Source organism: Eucyclogobius newberryi, unplaced genomic scaffold, assembly GCF_026437365.1.
Source record: "Eucyclogobius newberryi isolate DKJ021-1_F unplaced genomic scaffold, fEucNew1.0.hap1 SCAF_14, whole genome shotgun sequence".
Classification (NCBI taxonomy): Eukaryota; Metazoa; Chordata; class Actinopteri; order Gobiiformes; family Gobiidae; genus Eucyclogobius; species Eucyclogobius newberryi.
Window position 1 is genome coordinate 5,481,806 of NW_027315768.1, and position 23,474 is coordinate 5,505,279.

General features: G+C 45.3%; 1 protein-coding gene across 2 annotated transcripts in view; it reads right to left on the minus strand.

Annotated features, from left to right (window-relative positions):
- Window positions 1–2,319: 2,319 nt before the first annotated feature.
- LOC140359337 (glycerol kinase-like) overlaps window positions 2,320–23,474 on the minus strand; it is a 39,639-nt gene continuing 18,484 nt past the window's right edge. Inside the window, exons 8-20 of one of the 2 annotated variants that reach the window (XM_072444216.1) lie at window positions 23,204–23,270; window positions 22,865–22,900; window positions 21,797–21,864; window positions 21,681–21,723; window positions 21,508–21,588; window positions 20,941–21,019; window positions 20,765–20,861; window positions 20,614–20,698; window positions 19,914–20,034; window positions 14,284–14,427; window positions 13,358–13,444; window positions 6,494–6,571; window positions 2,320–3,831 (exon numbers count right to left, since the gene is read on the minus strand). In XM_072444216.1, coding sequence (XP_072300317.1) covers window positions 6,498–6,571; window positions 13,358–13,444; window positions 14,284–14,427; window positions 19,914–20,034; window positions 20,614–20,698; window positions 20,765–20,861; window positions 20,941–21,019; window positions 21,508–21,588; window positions 21,681–21,723; window positions 21,797–21,864; window positions 22,865–22,900; window positions 23,204–23,270 — 982 coding nt within the window. In that variant the 3' untranslated portion in view covers window positions 2,320–3,831; window positions 6,494–6,497. The remainder of the gene's footprint in view (window positions 3,832–6,493; window positions 6,572–13,357; window positions 13,445–14,283; window positions 14,428–19,913; window positions 20,035–20,613; window positions 20,699–20,764; window positions 20,862–20,940; window positions 21,020–21,507; window positions 21,589–21,680; window positions 21,724–21,796; window positions 21,865–22,864; window positions 22,901–23,203; window positions 23,271–23,474) is intronic. The other variant, XM_072444217.1, reaches the window with a different exon arrangement.

The following is a 23,474-nucleotide window of genomic DNA, read 5'->3' on the forward strand; positions in this document are numbered from 1 at the left end:
CAAGACTAAAATACTGAAGATTTTCCCCTGAAGTGTTTAGTTCTCTCAGTGTCAGACACATTATACAGAGGGAGATGGACCTTTGGCCATTAAATAATCAGTTCTTTTTGCTGCATTTTAAAGTGATAAATCGATACATAAAAAAATGACATTTACAGTATTATCAATAATCTGCTCGACTCTAATTACAATAAATTGCAGACAAGATGTAAAAAGAAATCAAACAATTGGCTCGATTTGTAATAAAACGGTCACGTCAGAACTAAATATATTTGTCCGATACAAACGTGAGACAGAGAAAGGCCGACTGGGATTAAAGCTTATTCTGTACTCCGACTACGCCACACACACCGAGTACTCCGACTACGCCACACACACCGAGTACTCCGACTACGCCACACACACCGAGTACTCCGACTACGCCACACACACCGAGTACTCCGACTACGCCACACACACCGAGTACTCCGACTACGCCACACACACCGAGTACTCCGACTACGCCACACACACCGAGTACTCCGACTACGCCACACACACCGAGTACTCCGACTACGCCACACACACCGAGTACTCCGACTACGCCACACACACCGAGTACTCCGACTACGCCACACACACCGAGTACTCCGACTACGCCACACACACCGAGTACTCCGACTACGCCACACACACCGAGTACTCAGACTACGCCACACACACCGAGTACTCAGACTACGCCACACACACCGAGTACTCAGACTACGCCACACACACCGAGTACTCAGACTACGCCACACACACCGAGTACTCAGACTACGCCACACACACCGAGTACTCCGACTACGCCACACACACCGAGTACTCCGACTACGCCACACACACCGAGTACTCCGACTACGCCACACACACCGAGTACTCCGACTACGTCCACACGCACAGAGTACTCCGACTACGCCACACACGCACCGAGTACTCCGACTACGCCACACACGCACCGAGTACTCCGACTACGCCACACACGCACCGAGTACTCCGACTACGCCACACACGCACCGAGTACTCCGACTACGCCACACACGCACCGAGTACTCCGACTACACCACACACGCACCGAGTACTCCGACTACGCCACACACACCGAGTACTCCGACTACGCCACACACACCGAGTACTCCGACTACGCCACACACACACCGAGTACTCCGACTACGCCACACACGCACCGAGTACTCCGACTACGCCACACACGCACCGAGTACTCCGACTACACCACACACGCACCGAGTACTCCGACTACGCCACACACACCGAGTACTCCGACTACGCCACACACACCGAGTACTCCGACTACGCCACACACACACCGAGTACTCCGACTACGCCACACACACCGAGTACTCCGACTACGCCACACACACACCGAGTACTCCGACTACGCCACACACACCCCGAGTACTCCGACTACGTCCACACACGCACCGAGTACTCCGACTACGCCACACACGCACCGAGTACTCCGACTACGCCACACACGCACCGAGTACTCCGACTACGCCACACACACCGAGTACTCCGACTACGCCACACACACCGAGTACTCAGACTACGCCACACGCACCGAGTACTCCGACTACACCACACACGCACCGAGTACTCCGACTACGCCACACACGCACCGAGTACTCCGACTACGCCACACACGCACCGAGTACTCCGACTACGCCACACACGCACCGAGTACTCCGACTACGCCACACACGCACCGAGTACTCCGACTACGCCACACACGCACCGAGTACTCCGACTACGCCACACACGCACCGAGTACTCCGACTACGCCACACACGCACCGAGTACTCCGACTACGCCACACACGCACCGAGTACTCCGACTACACCACACACGCACCGAGTACTCCGACTACGCCACACACGCACCGAGTACTCCGACTACACCACACACGCACCGAGTACTCCGACTACGCCACACACGCACCGAGTACTCCGACTACGCCACACACGCACCGAGTACTCCGACTACGCCACACACGCACCGAGTACTCCGACTACGCCACACACGCACCGAGTACTCCGACTACGCCACACACGCACCGAGTACTCCGACTACGCCACACACGCACCGAGTACTCCGACTACGCCACACACGCACCGAGTACTCCGACTACGCCACACACGCACCGAGTACTCCGACTACGCCACACACGCACCGAGTACTCCGACTACGCCACACACGCACCGAGTACTCCGACTACGCCACACACGCACCGAGTACTCCGACTACGCCACACACGCACCGAGTACTCCGACTACACCACACACGCACCGAGTACTCCGACTACGCCACACACGCACCGAGTACTCCGACTACGCCACACACGCACCGAGTACTCCGACTACACCACACACGCTTGGAACATTTGGTTGGTATAACATCAAAATGCTTGAATTTTTCCAATTTTACAGTGAAACGTACAACTTTTTGTTGTTTGGACCAACTTAGCAGGAGCCGGAGCCGGAGGGCCAACGAAAATGGGTCTGAGGGCCGCATTTGGCCCCCATGCCTGTTGAGTTCAAGTCCCAGCCAAAGTCACTACAGTTAAAGGTGGTATGGACGATTTTTCGGCGATTTGAGAACGCAGGTGGAAGTGCGCATGCGCACTCCCCCGTGCGGACTGATACAACACACACGTGCGTTTGTTTATTAGCGCAACGGAGCGCATCGCATCGCTCGTCTCCCGCAGATTTCTGTCCATTTCTGCGTCAGCTCGAACTGTCTTTCTCCGTCTTCATTTTGCCCCGTACACTGAGGGAACTATATTATGATAGATCCATGCGCTTAGGCACGCGTAAACGTGGGGACGAGCCTGACGCGGCTGCAGGTGAGCGGTAGGTGCGTTTTATGATTGATACGTGGCAGGACAAATGATTTATCCACGCCACGCGGAAATAATATAAAAAAATTGCTGAAAAAAATCGTCCATTCTACCTTTAATGATTTAACAGTTCCCCAAATCTGTGTGAAATACTTTTGTGTTAAAGTACATTTTTAAACTAGTATTTCAAAACTTATACTTGAGTCTTTTTTGCTCGTTTGAATCTGTACTGTTAGAAGAAGTACCCTAACCCTATCAAAATGGAAACAAAGTATTTCCTCAGTTTATTACTGACTGTGCAGAGCTTAGTTAGCTTGTTTGCTAACGGTGGAGGGAGATAAAGGACACTTCAACTCAACCCAGGACAATTCATTTCTAAATGCTGTGATGATGAAACAGAGTAAATCCAGTTGTACGCTTAGGGATCATCTCAAAATTGGTTGAAGCTGAAAAGACGTAATATTTTTCGTCTTGGGGGGTTGAAGCTACATTTAGTCTTTTTGTTGCTTTGAAGCTTCAATACATCGTTGTGGCAGTCAATGTTTTGAAATGCTAAAAAACTCTCAGCAACGAGCATCAGGCCAACATTAGTTTGCGAGTGCATGCGCGGAGCGGGTGCGTGCGCGGGTGCTACGGGGAGCGCACGGGGGAGCACGGCGCGTCCAGAGAGACGGAAAAGAATAAGTCTTTTCAGCTTCAACCCATTTTGAGATGATCCCTTAACTTTTGTCCTGTCGCAGTCCCAGGATTACATGCAGTTTAGAAAGAATAGGCTCAGAATAGGGCAGTGCACGTAAACATAGTGAGTTTCCCTTTTTAAATCCATTAGACGAGGACCCCTGGTGGTGGGGTGTGGCACTTGCGGTTCAGTTCTTCAGCCCAGTGTGTGAGAGCAGCAGCACTCGGGTTTAAGTCAGTCCTTTTATTTGTCTTCTTCACATTCTACTGCTGTTCACCTGTGGGAAACGACACAGATAAGAACCACATATCAAAGGCATGTGACGTTTATGGTGCATTTCAAAACATGTCGTTCAGACCTTTAAAAACAGACGAGGAAGGAGTTAGTTCATGCTGACCTGATTCAAGCCATGTTCAAGTGTTTGTGCTCCTGAAACCTCCACGTCACGTCACGGCCACAAACTCAAATACAAGGAATTGGCATTTTTTGTGTGAAAAAACACCAAGTGACACATAATTGTGAAGAGTAAGTAAAACGAGTTTCTGTCAGACGTTTCCTGAACAGAAAGATTGTGTGTAATGTAATGTCAGGATAAATGTAGCTGTTCTGTGAAGGCCACAGACGGCAGCGTTCCAGCCACGGAACAAGCAATAAAGTTATATTTAAGAAGATTTCCCAAGCTTTGATCATCTCACGGAGCACGAAATGGAAAGAGTGGCACAAGACATGGCCATCCACTAAAACTTACAGGCCAAACAAGGAGCGCTGGTCAGAGATGCAGCCAAGAGGCCCATGGGAACTCTGGAGGAGCTGCAGAGGTCCACAGCTCAGGTGGACAGGTCAGAGGACTCTGAACACACCTTCACTGTCACATGGAGGTTTATCAGGCTGTGGGACAGGGAAGCTGCTCAGAGAAGATGGGAAGACGGATGGAGCCAAATACACGGCAATCTCAGGGAAAACCTGACACTTGAGCCTGGGGCGGCGGTTCACCAGCAGGACGAGGACAGAAGGTCAGAGCTACAATGGAACGGTGTAAAACTAAACATATTCATGTGTTAGAACGGCCCAAAGTTCAGGCCTAAATCCATCCGTGTGTCGATGAGCAAAGCTGTAGAGACAAACCCCAGAAGACTTTCAGCTGGAACTGCAGAGAAAAGCACTGACTCTGAGGCTGAAGACGGTTCAGTGTTTCATAGGGTCATAGTGTGTGCCACTTTGAGTTGCTCTTTCACAAAACATGCCACAGTTTATGGTTTGTGGTCATGACAAATTATGGAACAGTTCCAGAAGTACAAAGCACTGATTATATTAGATTATACTATATTAGATTAGATTTAGCCACCTACAATGTGCAGATATAGGACAGTAGAAAGTGTGTAGTATAGTCACATGTCACTACTGTATCATGTCATGTGATGTAATATAACTAATCCCGGAATCCCAGGCGTCTGACCACATGTCTGACCACACGTTTTAAAGGTCTGGACAGATTTTCTGGACTCAATGATCTTCACAAAAGTGCGTTCAAAAGTCCCAAACTGCTGTGACACGTTAAACACAAGAACAGAAGCTTCAGATGTGCAGCATGCGTTCAGAACAAAGACACGAGGTGCAGAGTGAGCACGTGCAGTGACCAGAGCGATGGAGCGAGCAGACAGACTACGCCACTGACCACGCCACTGACCACAGACTGCAGCAAAGCACTGGACACTAGGACCATGGAGCCAGGAACAGAACTTTGATCCTTGACCACATGTTCACAAAGATCACGTGACATTGTAAGAGTTTAACACGGATCTTAGAGCGTGGACATGGAAACGTTTGAACTACAAATGTTTCCCCTTTATACGATTAATATGACAGTCTTTTATATCGTGACATTTCTTGTTGTTTTCTGTGGACCAGCTCAGTCATTACAGAGAAGACAATGGTTCAGTGTTCTAGAGACTCCATTGTTTACATGTGCATATTACATATATACATATTATACTATCATACTGTAATAATACTATAATAATACTATAACAATATAATACTATAATAATACTATAAGGCAGGGGAATATCATGTTATGGGAAAGTATTTTCTGTATACAATTGTCACTTAATTATTAAAACCTTTTGCCACTTAATGTAAAATAAGTATTTATATATTCAATTTGTGTCGAGAGAAGACCAAACCAGACGCCTTCAAATGTCACGAACACAACATGAGGACGAGCGGAGTTTGTGAAGTGTTAGAGCAGGTCCAGTCTGTGGTCAAGCACACGAGCACGAGCACACAAGCACGTACACACACACACACACACACATAACACACACACACACGCACGAGCACACACACGCACACACACGCACGAGCACACACACGCACACACACACACACACGCACGAGCACACACACGCACACACACACACACACGCACGAGCACACACACGCACGAGCACACACACGCACGAGCACACACACGCACGAGCACACACACGCACACACACACGCACACACACACACACACGCACACACACACGCACACGAGCACACACACGCACGAGCACACACACGCACACACACACGCACACACGCACGCACACACACACACGCACGAGCACACACACGCACGAGCACACACACGCACGAGCACACACACGCACACACACGCACACACACACACACACGCACACACACACGCACACGAGCACACACACTCACACACACACGCACGAGCACACACACGCACACACACGCACACACACACACACACGCACACACACACGCACACGAGCACACACACACACACACACACGCACACACACACGCACACGAGCACACACACTCACACACACACGCACACACACACGCACACACGCACGCACACACACGCACACGCACACACGCACACGCACACACACACACGCACACACACACACAGCAGTGACCTCCTCAGTGGTCCACTCTGGAGGAGGGGGGGCCGGGAGGCACTCCCCAGGAGGCGCCATTCATCCTCTTTCCTACACCTGGAGAGAGACGACCTTTGACATGGACAGGAGCATGTGGTTTATCGATGATCCAAGTTATACAGGTCACAATATTATCATAATCATAACTATCATAATCATCAAACTATAGGCACTATAGGGCTGCAGATAATATAGCAAAAAGTATCAATTATTGCTTCAACATTAGCTGAAGCAATAATTGATATGTCAACTTATTATAATCACAATAATACCAAGATCGTCAATCTGACAGAAATGTAAAATATTTTATTTAATATAACGTAAAATATTGTGTCAAAAAGGATGTACAAATAATGAAATAATATTGATATTGCATTACGTGCCTCATACATTTAAATCACATCATGTTCCACTCATAGACTGTATATATACATATATATACACATATATATATATATATATACATATATACACACTATATATACAGTGGTTCGAGCCGCCACATTCCAATAAGACGTGAGTCTGGCACTAAACGGCTCCTTTACTCCTCATTTTGAACTTAAAATGTTTGTGTGATTTACAACAGGTGCTACTTTCCCAGAGCTCACATTAGCTACAGGTTTGATGCTCGGTGTCCTGCCCCGTGGAAACCAGTGACACATGAGGAAAGGGGCGAGTACGCTCTATAACCTTGCTCCTTATTGGCTCTGGGGTTTTCAAATATGGAGCTTGGCTCAACATTGGTCGCTATAACTGCTTCCATTGGCTCCAATATATCCAGTATGTGTATGTGTATGTGTATGTGTATGTGTATGTGTATGTGTATGTGTATGTGTATGTGTATGTGTATGCGTATGCGTATGCGTATGCGTATGTGTATGTGTATGCATATGCGTATGTTTTAGGGCTGGGCAAGTTAACGCGTTATTATAGTTGTTCAGAGGAGACAATGATGGCACAGGTGCACTGTTTATGGAAATGATAAACTTTGAAAATGTCTCATGTTCTAATGTAAATGATTTGTTGAACTCTGTTACATCTAGTGTTTTGAATGTTCTGGACACCATCGCCCCTATAAAGGCTAAAATGGTTAAAAATAAGCAGAAGGCGCCGTGGAGAAATGATGATTCGGTCAGGGCACAGAAAAGGGAGTGCCGCAGGGCCGAACGGAAATAGCGCAAGTCAAAGCTCCAGGTTCAAAAAGAGATTTACAAAGAGAAGCTGAACATGTACAACCTAATCTTATGTAGAACTAGGGAAAGATATTTCTCTGAAATAATTGGAAGCTGCAGTAACAACTCGCGTGTCCTGTTTGCCACAGTAAACAGATTAACAAACCCTCCAGCTCAGCTGCCGTTAGAACTCATTTCCACATCCAAGTGTAAAGAGTTTGCATTATTCTTTAATGACAAAGGGCATTAAAAATGCTATAAATCCCACAATGCAAAAAATTACCCTAAAACCACCAAGACACTTAGACCTAACTCACTGCACCTGTAACTGACAAAACTGTTCATGAGATCATCACCAGTCTGAGTTCATCTACATGCTGCCTTGTTGGGTTACCCTCCAGATTTCTAAAGTCTGTGCTGAACAGTTTGTTAGCACCATTCACTCACATAGTTAACATGTCGCTTCAATCTGGAACATTCCCAATGTCTTTGAAAACTGCGGTCATAAAGCCTCTCCTAAAGAAGAGCAGTCTTGATGCCGCAGTACTGAGTCATTACCGGCCCATCTCTAATCTGCCATTTTTGGGCAAAGTCCTTGAAAAGGTTGTTTACCAACAGCTCACAGATTTCCTCTTAATAAACAACTCATTTGATGTTTTTCAGTCAGGTTTTAGACCTCATCACAGCACTGAGACTGCTCTTGTCAAGGTGACAAATGACATCCGCCTGAACACTGACACGGGCAAAGCCTCAGTCTTAATTCTGTTAGATCTGAGTGCTGCTTTTGACACTGTCGATCACGGGATCCTCTTACAGAGACTAGAGGACTGGGTGGACATCATTGGAACTGCTCTACCCTGGTTAAGGTCCTATCTGGAAGACAGGAAGTACTTTGTTGAAATTGGTAGCTGTGTCTCAGACCACATGACCCTGACCTGTGGAGTGCCCCAAGGGTCAGTCCTGGGTCCCCTTCTGTTCAACCTCTACATGCTGCCGTTGGGTCAGTTGATACGCAGTGAAAATGTGTCTTATCACAATTATGCAGACGACACTCAGATCTATGTTTCACTATCGGCAGGTGACTATGGACCAGTAGATTCACTCTGTCACTGCCTCCAACAGATCAGTTTGTGGATGCAAAACAACTTTCTCCAGCTGAACTCAGACAAGACTGAAATAATCGTTTTTGGCCCACAGAAACAAAGAGAAAGTGTTAGCGGTCACCTCCAGAGTCTCGCTCTAAAACCTACAAACCAAATTAGAAATCTGGGGGTAATAATGGACTCAGACTTGAACTTTAACAGCCACGTCAAATCAATAACATCAGCAGCTTTTTACCATCTAAAAAACATTGCCAAAATCAAAAGTATAGTGTCTGAAACAGATTTGGAGAGACTTTATCCATGTGTTTGTCTCCAGTAGATTAGACTGTAACGGCCGCTCACTGGTCTCTCCAAACGAGCTGTAAAACAGCTGCAGTTCATCCAGAACGCTGCTGCTCGGGTCCTGACTAGAACCAGGAAGTACCATCACATTAGTCCTGTTCTCAGGTCTCTGCACTGCCCCCTGTGGCTCAGAGAAGAGACTTTAAAGCAGCTCTGCTTGTGTACAAGTCTCTCCATGGCCTAGCACCAAAGTACATCTCAGACATGTTAGTGCCATATGAACGATCTCGGACTGTGAGGACCTCAGGGACCGGCCTCCTGCTGGTGCCAGAGTCAGGACTAAACATGGACCGGCCTCCTGCTGGTGCCAGAGTCAGGACTAAACATGGACCGGCCTCCTGCTGGTGCCAGAGTCAGGACTAAACAGGGACCGGCCTCCTGCTGGTGCCAGAGTCAGGACTAAACATGGACCGGCCTCCTGCTGGTGCCAGAGTCAGGACTAAACATGGACCGGCCTCCTGTTGGTGCCAGAGTCAGGACTAAACATGGACCGGCCTCCTGCTGGTGCCAGAGTCAGGACTAAACATGGACCGGCCTCCTGCTGGTGCCAGAGTCAGGACTAAACATGGACCGGCCTCCTGCTGGTGCCAGAGTCAGGACTAAACATGGACCGGCCTCCTGCTGGTGCCAGAGTCAGGAATAAACATGGACCGGCCTCCTGCTGGTGCCAGAGTCAGGACTAAACATGGGGAATCTGTGTTTCAGTTTTATGCAGCTAAAATCCGGAACATTCTTCCTGAAGATGTGAGACAGGTTCTACTCTGACAATGTTCAAATTTAAACTAAAAACTGTTTTGTTTAGCTGCGCATATGATGAAAGGATTTTTTCTTTGCACTCTTCTCTTTTGTTTGTGATTTTATTAGTTTAGAAAATCAGTTGGATTGATAATTTTTAATTTAGTTAATTTTATTGTATTTCTGTTTCTGCAATTTCTTTGTGATTTTAATGCATTTTTCCTGCTGTGAAGCACTTTGAATTGCCTTGTGTATGAAATGTGCTCTACAAATAAACTTGCCTTGCCTTACATTATCGTGTTAACTCGTCACTTATTTAACGCGATCAATTATTTTAACGCGCATTAACACAGGTGGGATTCCCCTGGTCCGCACCAGTTCTAAAGCCTCGTACAAACCACTGCGCCCGACGCAGAATTTGAGCGCGTGTACATTAGAAAGACAAACGCACCGGACGCGCGTTCGACGCCCTGGACGCATGTCCGTAAAATACACTCAGCAGCAGACGTACGTCTGAGTCGTCCTGCACGTGCTCAGTGGAGTCGAGTCGTCCTGCACGTGCTCAGTGGAGTCGAGTCGTCCTGCACGTGCTCAGTGGAGTCGAGTCGTCCTGCACGTGCTCAGTGGAGTCGAGTCGTCCTGCACGTGCTCAGTGGAGTCGAGTCGTCCTGCACGTGCTCAGTGGAGTCGAGTCGTCCTGCACGTGCTCAGTGGAGTCGAGTCGTCCTGCACGTGCTCAGTGGAGTCGAGTCGTCCTGCACGTGCTCAGTGGAGTCGAGTCGTCCTGCACGTGCTCAGTGGAGTCGAGTCGTCCTGCACGTGCTCAGTGGAGTCAAGTCGTCCTGCACCTGCTCAGTGGAGTCGAGTCATCCTGCACGTGCTCAGTGGAGTCGAGTCGTCCTGCACGTGCTCAGTGGAGTCGAGTCGTCCTGCACGTGCTCAGTGGAGTCGAGTCGTCCTGCACGTGCTCAGTGGAGTCAAGTCGTCCTGCACCTGCTCAGTGGAGTCGAGTCATCCTGCACGTGCTCAGTGGAGTCGAGTCATCCTGCACGTGCTCAGTGGAGTCGAGTCGTCCTGCACATGCTCAGTGGAGGATTTGTGCTGTGCTGCTTTTCTCGTTGTGTAAATGGAGTTTAATGTTGGACCATGGCTTTGGTTTATTAACTTTACAAAGTCAGCGGCTATAGGCGCCCGCCGAGGCAACCCGCCGGGGGCCAGCGTGAGCAGGTCCCGCCGGGGGCCCTGTACAATACATATACACAATGTATTTATTTGTATTGAACTGGTTAAGTGTTTGTTTGCACAACTAATGTTATGGCGCTTTAGTGTCAAGTTCTAAGAATGTACAAACTGTACTGAAGTGTTTTCTGCTTTAGGGACATTTGGTACTGGACTGGTTCTAATGCTCCTAAAATGTGTTTTGAGTGTCTAATGTTTAATGAGATTACAATGTTTCTGACGTTCCCTCTGAAGTGGCCTGTTCATCTTTAATGATTGTGGCTCAGGATTTTGTGGCAAGTGAATACTTAATATTTTATTTAACTGCTACTGAATAAAAATGCTCATGCACTTTACACTTCTTTTGAATTCATTTTGAATTTTGCACGTAAAAATGCGATTAATCGTGATTAATCAGGGAAATAATGCAATTAAGCACAATTGTAATTGTAATCGTTGCCCAGCCCTAGTATATACACTATATATAGATATTATATATCTATATCTATATATAATATAACATCTATATTTGCGCGCACGCACACGCACACACCTTTTTCAGTTCCTGGTTCCAGTCCCCATTAGAGGAGTGTTCACACAGAGTAGGAACTACTACTACAAGTACTTTTACTTTATTGGGAATTATGTTTCATTAATTTGTTCACTTAAACAAACGTCCTTTAATCCAAGAGAAATAATTAGGATAAAGCAGCTCAATAAATTATAAAATAAATAATAAAAACACATCTTAATGAATCAGTAATAACACACATTTTGAACAACTGTGAATAATTGTGTCATTGTTAATTTCACTGAATGAAAGATCTAACTCTCAGTCGGACTTTAGAAACACAGTAATATTTCCTTCAAGCCCAGGATCTGAAAAAATGCTGTGTTGCTTTTTTCATTGATCTGTTGAAGACTTTCAGGGCTGTTGAGCCCTGGCTCATGCCATTTCTGATCAAACCTTACAATGGTTTACCAATTATTCATCAAATTGATCACAATGTGTTAAATTGGCTAGGTGTGTCCCTCAGGGCTCCAATTTAGGCCCGTTTGTATTCTCCATATAAATAATCTTTTGGTCTCTTTGTTTAATGTCAGAACCACTTTCATGTGGCTGATCGGGTTCTTCAGGGTCTGGCCTGTGAGGCGAGTTAGTCCACTTTCTCCAAAGTGCAATTGCTGGAGCTACATTAAAGGCGTAATGGACGATTTTTCGCCGATTTGAGAACTCAAGGGGAAGTGTGCGTGCAGAAGCAGAGAAAAGCCTCGGTGCTACACGTGCGTTTGTTTATTAGCGCGACGGATCGCATCGCATCTCTCGTCTCCGTAGATTTCCGTCTCTTCTGCGTCAGCTCAAACTGTCTTTCTCTGTCTTAATTTTGTCCCGTACACTGAGGGAACTATATTATGATAGATCCATGCGCTTAGACACAGGGAAATGTGCTGCTCTCATGGGGACGATCCGCACGCGGCTGCAGGTGAGCGGTAGGTGAGTTCTATGATTGATACGTGGCAGGACTAATGGGCAGTCCACGCCACGAGGAAATGAGACTCAGATTTGGGCCAAAAAAATGGTCCATTCAACCTTTGAGTAAGGACGAAATGCTCTTTTCGTATGAACACAACCTGAGAATATTGTTCTGATCCAGACATCTCAAGGGAACACCCATGAGTTTGTGTAAAAGTTGAAGTACTTTTTGTTACTGGTGTGTAACTGTGAATGTGTGAGTGGTTCCTTCATGTGATGCACTTCGAGTGGGTAAAAGAGCAGAATATAAATGTGACATTTCTCACGCTCTGCAGTCTGTGATATTTATGGATGGTCAGTACCTCGTGTAAGGTCCGACAGGGATTTTTGGAACTCCCTTCACTCGGATCTGAGGTTGGGCGAACTGGTCAAGCTTATGGGTTTTCACATGATAAAAAAAAAAAGGGAATCCTGCAAAAAATATCTGTGCTTTTAAATGTAAATGCTGCTTTTATTTTCTTAAATGTCTTTCAATTGTGTAAATGTTTTCATGATTTGTTGCTGCTATATTTCTTACTTTGCCCGAGGTCACCTTGAAACATCGGTCTTGCTCTCAATGGGTTCTTACTTGGTCAAATCATTTGTTAAAGATTTTTGGCCACTGTTGCTGTGAGTAACAGGGACCAGGTGGTTCCTCTGACTAAATAAGGACTGGGGTATTATAGGGACTTAGTTCTTGGTACTGTTACGTGTGAAAATACCGACTGAGAAAACACGAGAGGTGGTGGTTGTTGTGTACCGTTGGTATGGCAACAGGGCTCGGTGGTCTCCCAGTTCATGGCCTTCTGCACGGCCTTCTTCCACCGAGCGAAGCGGAACTCACTCTCTGACAAGACACAACGGGAACGGATTATACACAGATATTCAATAGAATATTACTCGAGTAAAGTACAAAGTATAGTGGTCCGAGAAATAACTCTAATATCACTAAGAATAAAATAGTATTTGGGTTTTCTTACTACTCAAGTAAGAGAAATATATAAGAGTAAATATCTGGACATAACATCTCATTTATTATTTAGTTGATTTAATTATTAGGACAAAACATTAAAATAAACTAAATCTGGTATTGCAAAAGATAAACCACAAAAATGAGAACTAAATCATATCTGTTCAAGAAGTAGTAGTACTAGAAGAAGAAGAAGTAGTAGTACTAGAAGAAGTAGTAGTACTAGAAGAAGAAGAAGAAGTAGTAGTACTAGTACTAGAAGAAGAAGAAGTAGTAGTACTAGAAGAAGAAGAAGTAGTAGTACTAGAAGAAGTAGTAGTACTAGAAGAAGAAGTAGTAGTAGTAGTACTAGAATAAGTAGTAGTACTAGAAGAAGAAGTAGTAGTAGTTGTAGTATTAGAAGAAGTAGTAGTACTAGAAGAAGAAGTAGTAGTACTAGAAGAAGAAGTAGTAGTACTAGAAGAAGAAGTAGTAGTACTAGAAGAAGAAGTAGTAGTACTAGAAGAAGAAGTAGTAGTAATAGAAGAAGTAGTAGTAGTACTAGAAGAAGAAGTAGTAGTACTAGAAGAAGAAGTAGTAGTAGTAGTACTAGAAGAAGTAGTAGTACTACTAGAAGAAGAAGTAGTAGTAGCAGTAGCAGTAGCAGTAGCAGCAGCAGCAGCAGCAGCAGTAGTAGTAGTAGTAGTAGTAGCAGTAGTATTAGTACTACTCGGTACCTTCAGTGTTGATCTGTGGCTCGTAGGTCTCTGCGCAGACCTGGGGCAGTTCCTCTGGGCGCAGGCTCCACACCTCCACACCCTCTGCTGCCCCCGCTGCCATGGCGACGCCCAGAGCCGTGGTCTCAGGCATGGACGGCCTCACTGACCACACACAAACACACCCACACAAACACACACAAAAACACACACACACACACAAACACACCCACACAAACACACCCACACACAAAAACACACACACACAAAAACACACACACACAAAAACACACACACACACACACACACAAACACACCCACACAAACACACACACACACACAAAAACACACACACACACACACACACACAAACACACCCACACACAAAAACACACACACACAAAAACACACACACATAAAAACACACACACACAAAAACACACACACACAAAAACACACACACACACACACACACACACACACAAACACACCCACACAAACACACACACACACAAAAACACACACACACACAAACACACCCACACAAACACACACACACACAAAAACACACACACACACAAACACACCCACACAAACACACCCACACACAAAAACACAAACACACAAACACAAACACAAACACAAACACAAACACAAACACAAACACAAACACAAACACAAACACAAACACACACACACACGACAACATTATTCATTTTTGGAATGCCCAAAATCTGGACAGCAGCTGCCTCAATGGTAGACAATGAAATATAGAAGTAGTAGCACAATATTACTGTGCGTTCTGCTCAAAAATATGAATACAAGTGGTTTGTTCAGAAGTACTGGACAATTATTCTTGCTTTGCTGATGTTTGGATTATGAGGACTGGGCTGATTTAAGGTGTAACCTGAAATGTTCCACAGTATGGCATTCAAATGATCTCCATGGAGTGACGTCACCAGGGCAAGTTACAGGTCTGATCTGTGAAGAGGCGCTATTCATGGTAAATGAAATAATGGCACACTGTACAACATCCTGCCAAAGCACTAATATCTCCTGTAGGCTGTGTACTATCCAGTGTTACATGCACTTTTGAAATATAAACTCTACAGATAAAACTTTGAAGGATAAACTCTTTCAGACTGTGGACATGGATTGTACATTTAGTCTTACACTTTTGGTCATCACAGAAACTGAATGAAATCTCCAATTATCAAGTTCATGCAGATAAGATATAGACATATTAATAGATTATTTGTTCACTTTCACGTAAGCCTAATCGTGTTAAACACAGATGACGCTTAAAGGCTACGTTCCAGCTACTGTCTGCTCATTAGCAGGATGTTGTTGGGAAATGCAGTAAGTGGACAGTGGTCATTTTGACACGATGTGACTGCTGAACAATCAGGTACAAAAGTCTCCCACAGAGTGCACATGCTCAGCTGCTCAGGGGCCCATCACCGGCCACACTGAGCCACAGCGTGCAGTCTCCGTGCACCAGAGGAAGAGTCAAGATGAGCAGATGCACTCAATGTTGGCCCTTTTTTTACGTCACATACATGTACACACACAGCCCTGCGACAAGTTGGCCACTGTCCAGGGTGTCCCCCGCCTAAGGCCCGAAGTCACTGGGATAGGCTCCAGTCACCCGCGACCCCGAAAGGGAACAAGCGGTAGAAAATGGATGGATGGATGGATACATGTACACATACACATGCATGTTGTGAGCTTCAATCACGACTCTTGACTATTTACTTGACTTTTCTTTTTTTTTTAAACAGCGTGAGAGCGGACATGGAGATATACTCAGAGACATATTAAAACAGTTTAATGTTTGAATATATCTCACAGCCCAAAGAGGAACAAAATTGCCAGTACACAAAGTTTTCTGAATATCCATTATAAAAGGACAACCATGAATGTTGAGGCACACTTTTCATGTCCCGGTGAAAAAAAAAGAGTGCGTTTGTTTAAATTGGGACAAAAGTCATGGAATCTCAGAGAGAGGACTGTGTCTGTACAGAGAGAAGCAGAGAGAGAAGCAGAGAGAGAAGCAGAGAGAGAGAAGCAGAGAGAGAGAAGCAGTGAGAGAGAAGCAGAGAGAGAGAAGCAGAGAGAGAGAAGCAGTGAGAGAAGCAGAGAGAGAAGCAGAGAGAGAGAAGCAGAGAGAGAGAAGCAGTGAGAGAGAAGCAGAGAGAGAGAAGCAGAGAGAGAGAAGCAGTGAGAGAAGCAGAGAGAGAAGCAGAGAGAGAGAAGCAGAGAGAGAAGCAGAGAGAGAAGCAGAGAGAGAGAAGCAGAGAGAGAGAAGCAGAGAGAGAGAAGCAGAGAGAGAGAAGCAGAGAGAGAGAAGCAGAGAGAGAGAAGCAGAGAGAGAAGCAGAGAGAGAGAAGCAGAGAGAGAGAAGCAGAGAGAGAGAAGCAGTGAGAGAGAAGCAGAGAGAGAAGCAGAGAGAGAGAAGCAGAGAGAGAGAAGCAGAGAGAGAAGCAGAGAGAGAAGCAGAGAGAGAGAAGCAGAGAGAGAGAAGCAGAGAGAGAGAAGCAGAGAGAGAGAAGCAGAGAGAGAGAAGCAGAGAGAGAGAAGCAGAGAGAGAGAAGCAGAGAGAGAGAAGCAGAGAGAGAGAAGCAGAGAGAGAAGCAGAGAGAGAGAAGCAGAGAGAGAGAAGCAGAGAGAGAGAAGCAGAGAGAGAGAAGCAGAGAGAGAGAAGCAGTGAGCAAAGCAGAGAGAGAAGCAGAAGCAGAGAGAGAAGCAGAAGCAGAGAGAGAGAAGCAGAGAGAGAAGCAGAGAGAGAGAAGCAGAGTTAACCACGTTATAATGATGATCCATACGTATAAACTTAAGCTAAACATCTTCTTCTTACACTTATTGGTCTAAGATAAGATAAGATAATCCTTTAATATCCACACAAGGGGAAATGTCGTCTGGAGTACTTAAAGTCTGCTTCAGGTTCATATATGAGGAGTTTAGCATTTAGCATTAGCGCTAAGCTATACGTTGTAAATGTAACCATAGTGACATCATTTTCAGACATGAGGACCTGAGTTACTCAAGTTATTTGCTTTCTGCTGCACAAATAAACACACTAAAGCTTCAGTAGTGTTTACTCTCACTTTAACACAGAACCACAAGTGCTAGTGGTCCATACGTGCACATGTGCAATAGTCGTACACGTCAGAGTCGTACACGTCAGAGTCGTACACGTCAGAGTCGTATATAAGTCGTACATGTCAGAGTCGTATATGTCAGAGTCGTTTATGTCAGAGTCGTACACGTCAGAGTCGTACACGTCAGAGTCGTACACGTCAGAGTCGTATATAAGTCGTACATGTCAGAGTCGTATATGTCAGAGTCGTTTATGTCAGAGTCGTACATGTCAGAGTCGTATATAAGTCGTACATGTCAGAGTCGTACATGAGTCGTACATGTCAGAGTCGTACATGTCAGAGTCGTACATGTCAGAGTCGTACATGAGTCGTATATGTCAGAGTCGTATATGTCAGAGTCGTACATGAGTCGTACATGTCAGAGTCGTACATGAGTCGTATATGTCAGAGTCGTACACGTCAGAGTCGTACACGTCAGAGTCGTACACGTCAGAGTCGTATATAAGTCGTACATGTCAGAGTCGTATATGTCAGAGTCGTTTATGTCAGAGTCGTATATAAGTCGTACATGTCAGAGTCGTACATGTCAGAGTCGTATATAAGTCGTACATGTCAGAGTCGTTTATGTCAGAGTCGTTTATGTCAGAGTCGTATATAAGTCGTACATGTCAGAGTCGTACATGTCAGAGTCGTATATAAGTCGTACATGTCAGAGTCGTTTATGTCAGAGTCGTACATGTCAGAGTCGTATATAAGTCGTACATGTCAGAGTCGTACATGTCAGAGTCGTACATGAGTCGTATATGTCAGAGTCGTATATGTCAGAGTCGTTTATGTCAGAGTCGTATATAAGTCGTACATGTCAGAGTCGTACACGTCAGAGTCGTACACGTCAGAGTCGTATATAAGTCGTACATGTCAGAGTCGTATATGTCAGAGTCGTACACGTCAGAGTCGTACACGTCAGAGTCGTATATAAGTCGTACATGTCAGAGTCGTATATGTCAGAGTCGTTTATGTCAGAGTCGTATATAAGTCGTACATGTCAGAGTCGTACATGTCAGAGTCGTATATAAGTCGTACATGTCAGAGTCGTTTATGTCAGAGTCGTACATGTCAGAGTCGTATATGTCAGAGTCGTATATGTCAGAGTCGTTTATGTCAGAGTCGTATATAAGTCGTACATGTCAGAGTCGTACACGTCAGAGTCGTACACGTCAGAGTCGTATATAAGTCGTACATGTCAGAGTCGTATATGTCAGAGTCGTACACGTCAGAGTCGTACACGTCAGAGTCGTATATAAGTCGTACATGTCAGAGTCGTATATGTCAGAGTCGTTTATGTCAGAGTCGTACATGAGTCGTATATGTCAGAGTCGTACACGTCAGAGTCGTACACGTCAGAGTCGTATATAAGTCGTACATGTCAGAGTCGTATATGTCAGAGTCGTTTATGTCAGAGTCGTATATAAGTCGTACATGTCAGAGTCGTACATGTCAGAGTCGTATATAAGTCGTACATGTCAGAGTCGTTTATGTCAGAGTCGTACATGTCAGAGTCGTATATAAGTCGTACATGTCAGAGTCGTACATGAGTCGTATATGTCAGAGTCGTATATGTCAGAGTCGTACATGAGTCGTATATGTCAGAGTCGTACATGTCAGAGTCGTACATGTCAGAGTCGTACATGTCAGAGTCGTATGTCAGAGTCGTATATAAGTCGTACATGTCAGAGTCGTATATGTCAGAGTCGTATGTCAGAGTCGTATATAAGTCGTACATGTCAGAGTCGTACATGTCAGAGTCGTATGTCAGAGTCGTATATAAGTCGTACATGTCAGAGTGGTATATAAGTCGTACATGTAAGTGTCGTATATAAGTCGTACATGTCAGAGTCGTATATAAGTCGTACATGTAAGTGTCGTATATAAGTCGTACATGTCAGAGTCGTACATGTCAGAGTCGTACATGAGTCGTACATGTCAGAGTCGTACATGTCAGAGTCGTATATAAGTCGTACATGTCAGAGTCGTATATGTCAGAGTCGTACATGTCAGAGTCGTACATGAGTCGTATATGTCAGAGTCGTACATGTCAGAGTCGTATATGTCAGAGTCGTACATGAGTCGTACATGTCAGAGTCGTACATGTCAGAGTCGTACATGAGTCGTACATGTCAGAGTCGTATATGTCAGAGTCGTACATGTCAGAGTCGTACATGAGTCGTACATGTCAGAGTCGTATATGTCAGAGTCGTACATGTCAGAGTCGTACATGTCAGAGTCGTACATGTAAGTGTCGTATATAAGTCGTACATGTCAGAGTCGTACATGTCAGAGTCGTATATAAGTCGTACATGTCAGAGTCGTACATGTCAGAGTCGTACATGTCAGAGTCGTACATGTCAGAGTCGTATATAAGTCGTACATGTCAGAGTCGTACATGAGTCGTACATGTCAGAGTCGTACATGTCAGAGTCGTACATGTCAGAGTCGTACATGTCAGAGTATATATATATATATGTCGTAGTAGTGACTGGCGTGACTCACCCACAGGCACACACAGGATGTCGGCCTGCAGTTGCATGAGCAGCCTGTTTGCCGTCATGCCCCCGTCCACCTGCAGCTGAGACAGGTCCACTCCACTGTCCAGGTTCATGGCATCCAGGATCTGACACAGAACACAGGCTTATGGTCACTCATGTCCAGAACAATACTTCTCATTACTGAAAACACCAAATGTATGACGAAAACAGTGATCGGAGAAAGCGAGGGCTATTGAGAAGAATCTGACAATAAAACATGTTTGGAGTCATTTCATTCTTTAAACGCGTGTTCTTTGTTCTTTGAATGCTGTGCTGTTAAGGTGGTACTTTCTCATTATGTAAAGCTGATTGTCCTGCCAGCTGAGGCGGGGCACAGGGGCTCCTCACCACAGCGGAGCGGCCGGTCACCAGGCCCACCCTATTACTCAGGTTTGAGCCGGTGTCACAGACCGACAGGACCCAGCTCTACGAGACCGGTGAAGCCATCCATTTACTTTATTTACTGTATTTCTGCAGCTGCTCCGTGTTTGGCTCCATTTTTTGGGTTTACAAAAGACTATTTTTATTTTTCAAGTATTGCAGTATTTGCGTGGCCTTTACGTGGCCTGTTAGCTCTGGCTCTGCACTGATGCATGTATCAGACTGCTGTATATGTGTAGTATCAGTACATAAATCAAATGTCAGATATGTGCAGAAAAAGCCACCTCTCTGGTTTGGAAGCAGACGGCCTCCAGAGCTGCAAAGGCCAAGTGTTTTCTGTTGGTGAACTGTGTGAGTCCACAAATGATCCTGCAACACACGAACACAGTCACAGACACGTTCAAACAGGCACAATAAAGTCATGAGCAGTCTGACCCTCGCGCGCTGGGCTCCCAGTACGGGGCGTAGAGTCCGGAAAACGCTGGCACAAAGTAACACCCATAAGAGGTGCCTGCATCAGCGGCCAGCTCCTCTGAAATGAGACCAGCACAGGACACAGTGAGTACAGTTCACCTACAGCTGAAGCACTTACAGATGTGATACACTCATACCGAGTTCATCTGAGGACTGAACGATGCCCATGTTGTCTCGGAGCCAGCGCACAACGGCCCCTGCTATGGCCACCGAGCCCTGAAGGACACAGACATTTAACTCCAGGATGATTGAGTGTGTTTGTAGAGACACAGCAGAGAGCTCAGAGTCAGACCGGACTATGGCCAATGATGTGTGTTTATGTGACATCACAACATACAATAATGCAAAGAGTTTAAAACGGAGCTGAGACAGGTCAGAAATCTCAGATAGAATGTGCTGTTTAATGTCAGATTGCAGATCAGATTTTTGACCTGGTTTATGGTTCATATCTCTGAAACAAAACATGGCACAAAGTGCAGTGTCTGTCACTGCAGATAAACCAAAGTGATAAGCCCCGCCTCCTCAGAATGACATTTACTACTACAACGAAGTACAGGATGTGGGCGGGGATAGTGGGTAGGTGAAAACAGAGTTTCAGTTGCAGGACAATAGAGGATTAACTAAAACTAAATACAACTTTGAGTAAACTAATGATGAGAAAAGACTGTTGTAACAAGGTTAAGCTCTTTACACGCCCCTCTCACCTCCAGAGCGTAGTGGACCGGCTGGTTCTTTCCCAGTTTGTAGGCCACAGTGGTGAGGAGGCCGTGCTCCGACATCACCGGCTGCACCACACAACAGAACACACAGAAGTACATGCTGTCAATCATTTGAATATACAATAACTACAAGGCTAAACCATTGTGCCTCCACTCACCTTAGTGCCAGTGTTCCTCAGCAGAAAACAGCCCGTCCCGTACCTAGACATGACGGTACGAATCAGGGGAAGAACATCTTTCACAGAGTATTTTAAACACTACACCAAACTCTTACGTGTTTTTGGCCTGACCCTCGCTGAAGCACATCTGACCCACCAGCGCTGCAGACTGGTCTCCAAGGCACTGGAACACACACTTCAGTTAACCGCATGTCAGAAAGAAATGAGACTATAGACCACAGGTCTATAGTCCCGACCCCAATCCGGATACGGACCTAAGCGCTCCGGACCTGAACCTCTGACATAAAACTCACATTCACGGAGAACGAGCAGTGCAGCCGCCCCGTGTTAGTGATGAGGGGCTTTTAAGAAACCCTTTTAAATGAACTGGTAGTTTGTGTCTTTCCTTCGCGTCCTCTCTCGCTCTCGCTCCAAACACACAGAAGTCCGACCCGCCTCGTGCACCCATCTGCCTCGGCCCGATCGCAGCGCAGCGTGACAAAGGTTTGACATAATGGGAGATCCGTCTGTTATGACTAAATAAGAAAAGTGCAGCTCTGACTGATGAAAGGTTTTTACATGTAACGCCCATCAGCCAATCACATCACAGTGTGACGTTCTGAGCAGAACACAAACACAATTCACAACTTTATATTCTGCCTCAAATCAACTTTTAAAAGAGCAAAAGACATTTAAGTTTTTTAAAAAAAACATCATTACACTATTTGATAAAATAAAATTATAGTAAATTGTGAGAAATAACTAGGCTTATTATAATACTTATAATAATAATAATAATATATATTATTACATATACGTGGCAGAAACACTGAAGTTCTGGACTCGTCTTGTGGAGTGACCCCTCCAACACGATGAAGTTCCTCTCTGTACGTAAAGGTATAATCATTTGAGACTTTCTGACAAGGGCTGCACAGTATCTCGCAGAAGTATTGACATTATTACAAACCAAGAATATTGCAGAAGCACCAAGTTCACCTTTAAATGAAATGTGTTATATCAAGTCTTAATTAATGATTTTTCATGTTAAGGCCAAAATTAGCCTTGATTAGTCTCGGTTTTGTCTCGGTTTAGTTTTCATTTTGACATACAAGGACAGCTAATATTTTATGGAAAGTTTCACTTTATTAAAATAATATATAATGTAAATCTAGTTAGAGACTTACCCCTGAGATGGGCACAGCAGCCAGAGGACCAGCGCTCTGAAACACAAGGGGGTTATGAGATTCTGATGAAAGAGTAATCGTATATGTACTGGAACTACCTTTAATATTTATCTATTTGGATTTTTTTACTCCACTAATCCAAACTATACTGACAGATAAGAACCTGTTCTGTGCTCAGTTTCAATAAAGTTGGATTATAATCAGACTGAGATCTTATCAGGTCATTGATCAGGGCGAGGCGAACACATGAACGTCAGATTGGATGGATTTGACTCCTTAAGAAACGTTTATGATTCTGTTATATTCTCCTGAACGCTTTACGAGAACACCTGATCTCACCATGTAGCCGTAGATCTCAGACGAGCTCCGGACTTTGGGCAGGATCTCCATGGGAACGTCAAAGTACCTGCAGAAAGAAGCAGAATCAGGCACAAACACAGGTCAAAGGTTAAGGACGGACCGAGCGCAGACTTTATTCACTGAAAGAAATGCAAACATAAATAGTTTTGAAAAATGGATTTGGATTTTTTAACCCCATCTGTGTACAGGATGTGGGCGGGGATAGGGGGGTGGTAACAACAGGTCTTTTCTGAGCACTCGAGCCTCAGTT